Below are 12,246 nucleotides of genomic sequence, written 5' to 3' on the forward strand. Positions count from 1 at the left end.
TAGTTCCACCTATCCACCACCATACTACCCATGTGCATGTGGCACGTGCATGCATAGCCACCCAAAACTTTTCCAAAACTTTCCATCAAAATCTCATCCATCAAACTCATATCCCCATCCTTCATACTCACTACTTTTAGTTCCTTTCCTTCCACCTTCCACATGCATGAATTCCTATGTGTATGATAATCATTTTATCCATCTAGTCTATCCCAAAGGAGACCCAGTTATCAAATTTCGGTCCAAACCCATCCCCAATAGCCATCTTCTTGGAGAAATAATGACCATTTCTCCTATCCATCACAAGATGTTAAACAAGATCACCTGTAATTGATTTCTCTTGTATGAATTTTAATTTGGTTGAGAGTCTCCAATTTCCTTACTGGGAAAATCAATATTAAGCATTTTGGATTTCCCAAGCGTGAAAATATAGTTCATCCCATCTTAATCTACTTTTCAGCAGACATTTCTCTCAATATGAGAACAAGTAATTTATCCGGAGCGGGGCAACCGTGTGGCTCATTATTATTTGAAGAATACCTCGGGGATTTCAGTTCTTGTAGTTGTAGGAACTGAGAGGAATATAAGGCATATGTTCTATGTTGATGCATGATTACTACTCAAAAAGTGCTATTTCATAGCTTGTAATTAATCCTTTTAAACACTTTTGAGTAGTAGTTAGTGCCTTTTAACCCAATTAGCATGTTAAGGCCCCTTTCAATCAATTCTAATCAAAATGTGTAAGTTTTGGTGTTTTTGTTAGTATTTTGATCACCAAAGCATTAGGAGATTGAGGAGAGTTATATGGAATCCTTGGCAAGCAATGTGAAGCTTAGAGGAATGAAGAATCAAAGCCTTGAAGCACTTTTGCCATAAACGAGTCTGGAATGCAAAGGGGAAGCAAAGAGAATCCAGCCATGAAGCATTCTTGATGACAGTCACTGTAGCTACTTTTGGAGCACTTACTGATGTCCAAATTATGCATGCTATATGTCATTTGAAAGCTTAGGAAGTCAACAATCCAATGCTTTAAACCGTGTGCAATTTGGAGCTGAAATGAGGAAGTTACAACCTTTGGAAGATAACTGCTCCAAGCTGAAGGAAGGCTTCAGAAAAGTGCTGCGAAATCACCATTTTGTTGCGAAGTGATTTCGCAGCCCTTTTTCACAGTGCTATGGATTTCCCCTGAAGCTTCACGCCGCGATGGAAGCCAAGCACCACAAGATGGAAGTCAACTTTGTGAAGGTGTTGAATCAGCTGGTTGCTATGAAGAAATTTCGCAGCTCTTCTTGTTCACCTGCGAAGTGGTCCTTAGTGCTTCCCGATATTTGTAACCGACACTTTGAGATATTTTTCATTAGATTTTTGTTGCCTAAATGCCTAAATTCTCCTTGTAAGTCACCAATGATAGGATTTCTTAGTTTTTAAGCTAGGAATTTGGCAAAAATATCTAGGGAATAGCTGAAGTTGTAATTGTGGTATAAAGGGAGCCCGAGGAGCCTGTTCTGAGAGAGTTAGAGAGTGTTGAACTTTTTGTAAGTTTGAAAGAAAGTAAAATACAGAGCACTTGCTCTGTTTTTCATATATATATTTTTTTTTTCTCTTTCATTTTCATTTTCTTGATAGCCAAACATTCTCTGAGATGTTTTCTCAGAGAATGAGAGGCTAGGCTCTTCGTCTCTTGGAGTGAAGAAAGCCGGGTGAGTTTCCTCAAGCATAAATTGGAAGTTTTGTTGTTTTAGTTTTTAATGAAGAGAAAGTGTGACTCGTTGATGGTTTTTATCTTTTTAGTTAACTTAAAACACCTTTAAATCACCTGGGCCAACACTTGGTAAGGCAAGTGATCTCCGTCCATGGAGATTCACTAGTTTACCCCTTGCGAGCCTTTGGGAGGTGGCTTGAAGGTAGGATTTTCTAGAATTGCCAACACTTGGTAAGCTTTTGGACTCCAAGGAGACATCCATTAGTTATCTCTTGCGAGCTTTTGACGGGTAATCCAAGGTTAAAGATCACCTTGAATGGCAAGTGCTAGGTGAGAGGTATGAGCCATTGCAAGTTGCATCAGTGAGAGGGATTTAGTGTTTGAACCCATTAATGGGAAGCATCTATACAACACCGGTTGGAGAAGGAACTATATGTTAATTCTCTAATGCGAGGAAAAGAAACAAGTGACCGGAACTCCCTTTTTGTATGAAGAATCTGAGCCTAGTGATCTAAACTCCAAGAAACACTTTTCTTTGTAAAATCAGTTACTATTTTTGGTTAGTTTAAAACCAATCTTTGTTCAAACATCTTTTTGTTTTCTTTTAAAGCTAACCTTGAAATGAAAAGACACCAATTCAGCTTTGAATTAATATCATTTGTGAAGTGAAAACCCATCCCAATGAACGATCCTAGAGCCACTATGCTATAGTAGCTTTGTCTTTGCTACCCTAATATATGGTGTAATAGGTTATAAATTTTGTTGATTACTCCCTCAATTAAGGAGCACCAGCTGGACACGAATCAGCTGAGACACCAATTAGGCATGAATCAATGCACACATTGAATTGGTTAATGTGTACATCAAATGGCGAATCAAAAGAGAGGTTGCAGACTGATTTATATTAGTGATCTCTCGTCCACTAGATATTACAAATTTAGAGAAACATTTCAAAACAAGCTTTTGAATATCTTGAATTCTCAGTGGCTGGCTCTAGTGCTCGTCAAACCTTTCTTCCATATCAAATGATCAATGTTCCAAGGAAGTTGAAAGCTCAAAATTCAGATATTGTGCAGTCAAGTGATGTGTGGATTTGTACCAAATAGCTCCAACATTACCCAACCTTTTGACATGACGAAATTACCATTTTTGTACATTCATTTGTATTCATTATGGTTGGAGGTGAGAGCAACTATCTTGGTTACTTGGAAGACTTGTACAAAAATAGGAAGGGACAGAAAAAGATAAGGGTTTGTTGGTTTCATCACAAGCAGGAAGTCATGTGTAATTCTAGGGTCGGATCCACAACCAAGAGAAGTGGTCATCATGTCCCATGTTCAGGTGATTAGTGCGGAGTCTATTGATGGTCCTGCAATGGTTTTGACTCCTAAGCATTACGAGAAATGCTTAGTTGTTGTTACACATACACTATTATCTGAAATTCATTTGTGTTGTAGGCAATTTAAGAACAATAAGGTCAAACCCTTCATTCTAACTAAGTTGCATGGGTACCCAAAATTGAAGTCATTGCTTTACAATGGTGGAGTTGATATGCAGTCTTAGTTGGAAGTCTAAAGGATGTTTAGGAAGTTCGAGACCAACTCATCTTCTAATCAGATTCCACAAAGAGCATCGATTGGCAGTAAGTTGGTGCAACTCATTGGGAACCACCTCCTGAACTTGCACACGGGTGGAAAAACATGCGTCCAAATGTGCTGAAATCTTTGTACATATGCGAATATCATGCTGGAATTAGTGGATCAGAGTAAAAGACATTCTCTCTCAATGAATCTATTAATAAGAATACCAGTGCCGAGAAACAGTCGGGAAAAGAAAACTAGGTGAGATTTCCAAGGCAACTATGGAGTCCAGTGGGTACAAATTTCCATTCAACCAATCAAACACCGTTCTGTGTGGTTGTCAATTGAAGAAAATAGAATGAGTAATTGGCATAGTAACGCACGCCACCTACTTCTCCATCAAGGCCCCACTCATGCATGGCCACCCTCCAATGTACCACCCCGAAGTACACGTGCATGTTATCCTCTTAATTCTTCAGCTTTTAATGTCAAAATTTAATTTTCAAAACTTCAATTTTCAAAACTCTAATTTTTAAATTTAATTCTCAAAACTTCAATTTTCAAATAATTTTTAAAACTCCAATTTTCAAAACTTCAATTTTCAAAACTCCAATTCTCAAATTTAATTTTCAAAACTTCTATTTTCAAATAATTTTCAAAACTCCAATATTCAAATAATTTTCAAAACTCCAATTTTCAAATAATTTTCAAAACTCTAATTTTTAAATTTAGTTCTCAAAACTTCAATTTTCAAATAATTTTTTAAACTCCAATTTTCAAAACTTCAATTTTCAAAACTCAAGTTTTTCAAATAATTTTAATATCACTATGGTTTTCAAATAATTTTAAGTCTTTTTTTTTCCCTTCATTTCTTAGGGTTTACGGTCACTAAAAATCCTGTTTTTTTTTTTTTTCGATTTTCTTGATTTTTAATAAGCGTGAATGAATTTTTCATAATTTCAAAATAATGGGATTTGTGAGATTAATTAATGCAAAATAAATTGGGCTTTGGTTGAGGCCCAACATCCATGATATTTTCTTTAAAAATGATTTGAATGAAGTGCATAATTGTCATTAAGGATTTCTTACTCTGTTTTGTGACACATGCGATATATTTTGTATTCATTATTGTGCACTAATCTCGTTTCATGATAGCGCACTATGACTTGCTGCTAAGGTACGATCTCATTCCCACTTTGCTTATTCTCATGTACAATTTGTTTTATTATTTGATCATTTCATTGGTATCTATTGATTTCCTTATCAATTGTCACACTTATCTCACTTTATTTAGTAGAGACCGTATGTATATGAGCTTAGAGGGGTGTTACGGTCTTTTTCCGTATCTTCCCAATAGGTAACTTGACGCTCGGACCCGATTTTGATTTTTCACAGACCTGTTTTTCCTTCAGAAGTCATACTTAAGGTTTTTCTTTCTTATTTTGTTTTTCCCTTTAAAAAATAAAACAAAAATAAATGGCGACTCCAAGTCATTTCTAAAAATCATATTTTTCAATAAATAAAAAGCGAATCGCATCATCGAGTGGGAACACATAAAGCAAAACGCGAGTCCACAATAAGCAATTCAATGCAAATATTCTCTTTGTCAATAAATGCATAAGAACTCTCAATATATAGAAAACCAATCTCGAGCACTCCTTTTTATAGATGTTAGCCTCAATTAGTCGAGCATTAGTTTAACTAATTGAGTAGCCATTGGGTATTTAATGCACTGTAGGTGACTGTCGATCATTTCCAAGCTTCAACCGACCCTTGATTGAGAAAAGTTGAACCTCTACCAACAATATTGAGATTTTAAAAGAGAGAAAAAAACTTTTAGAGCCTTAACCATACCTCAATTGGGAGCACCTAATTGATTGAACTAGTTTTGGGAGGGGTTTGAGCGATTGAGCTAAAATTAGCCCAAAAGCTTCTCTTTTTCAATCTAAAGCTTCCCAAAACTTAGGCAACTCAATTAGAAACCTATGTAAGTCAATTTTGAGAGAATTTAGCCTAAGGTTTCAAATATTAACTCATATTCATTCAATTTATAAACGTTTAAGCTCATTTTTATGAAAACTAAGTAAGAATGAATGCATGAAAAACACTTTCATCCTAAGTGCACCTAAAGGATTCATCTTCCAAATATATCCTACACTTAACAAGTCTTTAGGCATCCAAGTTTTCATGTTCTTTGAACATTTTTTTTTCACAAACTCGAGCTTTTTATGTATTTTCTCAATAAAACCTGAAACTTTTACTCAATTAAACATGTTAATTCACTTAACGATGTTTTGTTATTATTAAAACATATTTAAGAGAACTTTTGGGCTAACATACCCAATGGGCACATTGTCTCAATCCCATGAGATATCATGGTTCCTCTATCAGAATACTTGTTGTCTCCAATGTCCATCAACAATAACTCAATCTATAAGGATATATGACCACATTAAGATCTCGTTCATAGGTCAAAGCCTCTTGTTGACTCCAAGACATGCTTAATATTTTCTCAAGATTTATTTTCCATGCAATATAGTGGCTTGGTGAATTATAATAATTAATATTCTTACATCATGACTTACCATAAGTAATATCCAATTTGTAACCCTACACACTAGTGCACTCACCATGGGAACCCCATACTCACAGCCAAGACAAGTCATTCCTCCAATTAGGATGTAAAACACTACAATCTTTATTGGATTGCCCAAATTCATGAACTGATTGTGAACGACTTTTCATCTTGTAAGGAAACCATGACTTAAATCTTCTGTACCACTTCTAATGCACCCAAGTTATATACAATGCAAGTGATATTGATATGAATGCTCAAATAATCAACTAATGCATAATGAATAATAAAAGGAACTAAAAACATAAGTAATAAATTTATCAATGAATTTAAAATCCATTACATCATGTCATGCTTTTTAGGACTCTATCCCAACAACACCACTATGCAAAAGGATTACCCAGGAGCCATCATAGTTGTAACCTAAAAAATGTTTGATCAAATAAGGCCCACATCCTTGTTGGGTAAGGCAAACTCACATAATGAACATGACACAACCAAATAAATCTCTTCTTCAATGTCTACTCCAACTTCTAGCTTGATGAAAATAGTTTTCCCTCTTTGAGACCTCTTATAAGTTTTATCAATAGAGTCAATAGGATTAAAGGTTTTTTAGAGTGCTTCTTTATTTTATTTAGTCATAGTGGCAGGCTTCTAATACTTGGCAGGTCCCTTAACCCAAAACTTCACCTAGTCCTCAATAGTAACTTGAACTTTGTCATCTATCTTGCGACTTTGTAAATGAAAGGCAAGGAGTATTCACAAGTATGAGGAAGGATGAATTTATTAGTCTTGTCTACAACAATTAACTCCTTATTAGAAGGGATGACTTCATCATAAAATAAGCCTTGAATATAAAGAACTCCTATTTAACATAGGTCCCATATAGAGATGGACAATTCTCCTATTAAGGAATCGTATAAACTAGAGTATGAATTATTTATTCAAGAAGATGGAAAAACTCCATTTTTACTTGTTTATAGACTTTGGTAATGGTTTATTCCCTTCCATTTATGGTGGTCGGTGAATTTTCATTCTCCAAAGTTTTATTTTATTTACCTTCTTATTTAGAATAAATACTAAAAAATTTAGTAAAAATAATATGTCTCTAATTTGCCAATTTTCCTTTTCATATAAATTGCCACTTATAATACCTAAAATATGCCACATCACCTTAAACAAGATGTAAAAATTTGAGAACGAAATAAATATGAGATTTTTATATTCAAATTTGGTTGAAGTTAAAAGGTTTGAAATTCTTATGAACTTTTATTTTAAAAGGTGTTTATTTATTTATTTTTTTTTAGTTTTTTGCTGAAATAATTTACTTTTAGATTTTAAGTTGTTTATTTTTCTATTTTAGTATGATTTATTATAAATTTTTAGTTAAATGAAAAAAGTCAAAATATTTGAATTTTTCTAAATAAAAAAAGTAATATGTTGATTTTTTTTAATGTTTAATAGAAATAAAATATTACAAAAACCAACAACTATTTACAATTAAGTAAAAAAAAACATACATAGTCTTAATCTTAAAACAAGTAATAGTTATAATTAAAAAAATTTAAAACAAATCATTTAAAATTTAATACTCTTATTTTAGTTAACATAATGTTTTAATAAAAAAAATGCTAGGAAAGATTTTTTTTTTTTTTTAATATTTTTTTATGGAAGGATTAGAAAGGGTAGGAATTGATAATGGTAAAATTTTTAAAATTAAAACAAATAGGAAAATAATAAGAAAGAAAATAAGGAATAAGAAAATGAGTGTCCTTGTATACATTGCATTTTACAAAAATAAAAAATAAATAAATTTACCTTAATTTTTAAAATTACTTTTAGAAATTTTGATACCTAAATTTTTTGAAACCATTTTTAAAATTATTAATTTTTAAAAATAAATCTCTATGAGTTTTTAAATCTTATATAAAAATTAATAATATTTTTAATATTGAAGACAACAAACCAAAAAATTGTATGTAAATATTAAGTCATTGAATAGAAAAAGATTCTTTTCATAAACAGCCAACATGAACCAAGAAATTACACGACTGAACCACCAATGCTTGATTTGTCAAGCCTGATGACAACACCATAAGATAAAAAAAGCCACGAAAACTACCAGCAAAATCATATGTCAAAATATCCATTTTGGAGATATTTTAATGAATTAAAATCACTTTTGAAATCCATGATCTGATTTAAAGCATCTCCAAGAACTGTTTTCAAAAATAATTTTCTGTTCTTCAAAATAAAAAAATAAAAAAATATGTTTAAAAATAAAAAAATTGTTTAAATTTTTTATGCTACATTTAAAGAATATTTTTTGAATTATTTTTATTTATTTTTTAAAAATAATTATATAAATATTAAGAATGTTTAAAAATAAAATATTAGATATAAAAATTATTTCTAAAATGGTTTTATGTTCTTTACAAAAAAAAGAAAAAAAGAAAGGAAAACATGTTTGAAAATAAATAATTGCTTTCTATTTTGTTTTGTTAAAATAAAAAATAGAGATATAAAATTAAAAACATTTTAAGTTTTCAAACAGACTTTTATTTTATAAAACGTTTTACAATAATTTTAAAAAATTACTTTTAAAAATTGTATTTTAAATATGTTTTCGAAAATAATTATCAAATATACCTTAAGTTTTTGAAACAAATTTTTGTTTTATAAAAGACCGTACAACAATTTCAAAAAATATTTTTGAAAATAGTTATCAAACATATCATATTATTATGTTTTTTTTTTAAACATTTTTTTAAAAAAGTTGTCATTTCTAAAAAAAAATTTTGATATCAATATTCCTACTTACATCTTAATTGCTATTATTGATGATCCTGATTTTGCTATACATAGATTGGATAACCATAAATTTTTATTATTTGAATATAATTTAAATTAATGCAACCAAATGTCAAAATCAAAGTATTAATCAATACATAAAGAGGAATTATAAACACCCGCATATTAAAATAATGGAAACGGATGAATGCTATTAAAGTATTAATCATTTCACCGACATATCATCTCCAATCATTGCGACGTTCAGAATTCTGTCATTAGGAATGGCTTAAACCCCCAGCTTTTAACTCAGCTTACAACGTTATTGCTTCAATTTGATTGCCTTCAAATTAGAAGAGCTTATTTTTAGTGAGCCATAAGCTTAAAAAGGGCCCTTTTGGGTGGGGGGCGGCACGGTGTCCGTGACTGAAGGGGAACGAGATCCGGTGTGTCCTCCCGTTTGGAGACCGCACTTCCTTAACCGTTTGCGGGGCCTGTGTTTCTTTACTTTGTGGGGGAGAGTCTGTCTGAGCGAGTGTTTTGCTTTCCACACTCTTCTTTTCACTGCATTAACTGCTTCCAACTCGGTTCCACAGTCTCATCTGAGTGGTACAAAATGCACCCCATTCTGGCTGTGGGTCTCCATCTCCGATCTCGCCGCTGCTTCTAGCGTTTCGCTCCTGTTTTTTCTCAGCCCTAATACAGTATGCACGGTTACAGCCGGCTTGGCATCAGCCGCTCCAATGGCGGAGTGTCGTCTCCGCCGTCATCGCCTCGGTTCCGCCATGGCCGGACCAAGACCGGCGGCGGTGGTGGGTTCGGTGCCGCCGGAGGAGGAGGAGGAGGCGGCGGCCGTGGTCAGAAGCTGCATAGTTTTGTGGAGCGGGTGATGTTTGTTTTTGTGTCGGCGGTTTTCCGGCGACGAGGCTTGCTGTTGTTTGCGCCGGTGTTGTACATTTCGGGAATGTTGTTGTATATGGGATCTTTGAGCTTCGATGGTGGCGGCGGGGGCGGCGGCGGTGGTGGAGCTGAGACTCAGCCGCCGGGATCGGTGTATAGGAGTCCTGAGGTTTTCGAGAAGTTATGGGCTTTTATGGAGGGTGAGAGCAATAGAAGCCACAATGCGGTACTGATTCTTCTCTTAACTAGATTCTATTCAGAGTGATAGAAAGCTCAGAAATTGAGGCTGTTTGGTTACCTGCAAAATTGCCCAGAGTTTAGATCATAAAGCAATTAAAGTAAATTAGCTGAACACTGTTAGCATTTTTAGAAACACTTTTCTTGCTTTAAAGGAGAAAGGGAAATAATTTCTATTGTTAACCAGACAGCATCTTTGAATTTTCAATGTCTTTATTATTATTATTATTTTTTTTTTGGTTTAATTTTAGCTTTTGGAAGCAAGCAAAACTTTCAAAATGCTACTTGAACAATGCTCTAGTTTTTGATTACTGGGTTTATATATTATATGAGATTTGGTTCAAAGATGATTAGTATTTTTGAAGTTAGAGTGATAGACAAGCTTCAATTAGGATGACAACAGAAAAGGGTTTAAGATTAATATGTGCGAGGCATTGATCTGAAAGTTACTACACCAGGATTTTTTTAAGAATTCGAGAGTGACAATTTCTGTATTCATGAATGTTTTTAAGATTGTACTAGGAATTGTGGAGAAAGCTTTTGATCACATTGAAGGATCAAGGGCTCTTCCAAAGATGTTGGGATGGAGGATAATTTCTTTTTTTCAATAATTTTTAACCAACAACTACCATAGCAATCAATGAAGAACTGATGGTTTTTCATCTCAAGCCCCTCTGCCATAACCATTTTCACATCAGATCCAGCATAGTAGACATGCCCATCTTCATTTAATGTAAAAAACCCCCTGCTAGTTGCCTCCACCCTACAAAATAACAATATCACCATGGCAGAAGACCATTTCCTCCATTTTGTAAGCTCACCCGGCAACTCTCCATTTTAGAGAATTAACATTAAAAGCATGAGGAAAACACTCCTTAAAAAATCTCCTTCTTGTTGTGTTTGAGTGGGAAGAGAGTGATTGTGGAGGAGGAGGATAGGGTGAGGTAGGTGGAATCAAAGGATGGCATTTTTTCGGTCAAGCCTCTTTACGAAGCCTTAGAGCCAGTCCCAACAGGGTGTTTCCCAATGAAGATAATATGGAACTCTAGCGTGCAACCAAAAGTAAGCTTCTTTGCTTGGGAAGCATCATGGGGAAAAGTTCTAACTTTGGACCAAGTTCAAAAGAGGGGTTGGGCTTTAGCAAATAGATGTTATTTGTGCCAAGCGCATGAAGAGTCCATTAACCATCTTCTTCTCCATTGTGAAAAGAAAAGGGAAGTGTGGAAGCTATTCTTTACTTTGTTTGGAGTGTATTGGGTGTTTCCTTCCTCGGTTAGGGAAACCCTCTTGGGGTGGAAATGGTCTTTTGTGGGTAAGAAATGGAGGGCAACTTGGAATGCGGGCTCTTTATGCTTGTTTTGGTCAGTTTGAAAGGCAATGAACAAAATTGCCTTTGAAGGAGGTGTGCCGTCCATGCAGAAACTGAAAGCCTTTTTTGTATATTTACTTTGGTTGGAGTCTAAATTGTTTATAAAAGATGGTCCTTCAACGCTAATTGATTTCATTGATTGGGTGGGTTCTCGTTGAGGGAAAGGTTGTTTTTTTGTATATCTTGTTGGGCAGTTTTTTGTTTCAGTTGTAAGGGGGTGAGTGTTTCTTTCTTGTACATCTTAAGCCCCTATTTTAACACCTTTTCATAATACAATTCTCTTACTTATCAAAAAAACATTAAAAACTCTCCATTTTGCAAAAAGAGAGATAGAGAGAGGGATTAACTCTGTCTCCTCCAGGTTCTTTTATTTTAACCGTCCCTTGTTTGAGTGTCAATTACACAAATGTCATTAAAACTTAAATTATGTGAAATTGAAAATGAGGATGCTGCTACCATCCTCAAATGATGGGTCCTTTGCATGATATATGTGTGTGCATGTATGCAGATATAGAGCTAACATCATATAATTATTCATTTTGCAAAGGGGAAGGAGAGACAGGGAGTGATTCATTTTAAAGGAAGGAATGTAGGGGGCAGGGGATTCATTTTGCAAAGGGAGGGAGAGATATATGAACTATGATTTATACTTAATATTTTGACCTTGTAACCCGATTCCAAATGGAGGGGACAAGGGGGAGGGAGTTTCTGTTAACTATTCTCCAAAATTTTTCTCTTTTCTTGTCCCTTGGTTGAGTCTCAAATTCACAAGTATCCTTAAGACTGACTTAAAATTGGTGCACTTGAGGAAATGAAAATGGGGATGCTGATTATGTAGGTCGAATGTTGGATTCTCTAGAGGATACATGTATTTTATATATCATTTTCCTATAGAACTTTTTGGTAGTCTACTTGAAATATGAGAATATTGGCATGCTAGAGGTCATTAAAATTTTAGTAATTTCTGATTAATGTTATATCTAGGATTTTAGTAACTACGGATATGAAAAGATTCTTTCTAGCAACTGGAGGTGGAATTCAAGTGTTTTCCTTTTTCTTTGCTTTTATTTTTTATTGTCAGCCTAAGCCTTAA

The 12,246-nt window shown here is 34.0% G+C and overlaps 1 protein-coding gene across 1 annotated transcript in view; it reads left to right on the top strand.

Moving 5' to 3' along the window:
• The first annotated feature begins 9,003 nt into the window (after positions 1 to 9,003).
• The window catches only part of LOC117907129 (O-fucosyltransferase 9), a 32,614-nt gene continuing 29,371 nt past the window's right edge, over positions 9,004 to 12,246 (top strand). Inside the window, 1 exon segment of the mRNA XM_034820522.1 lies at positions 9,004 to 9,773. Within this exon segment, the coding sequence (XP_034676413.1) occupies positions 9,354 to 9,773 (420 nt within the window). The 5' untranslated portion in view covers positions 9,004 to 9,353.

The sequence above is a fragment of the Vitis riparia genome, chromosome 18, assembly GCF_004353265.1.
Source record: "Vitis riparia cultivar Riparia Gloire de Montpellier isolate 1030 chromosome 18, EGFV_Vit.rip_1.0, whole genome shotgun sequence".
Classification (NCBI taxonomy): domain Eukaryota; kingdom Viridiplantae; phylum Streptophyta; class Magnoliopsida; order Vitales; family Vitaceae; genus Vitis; species Vitis riparia.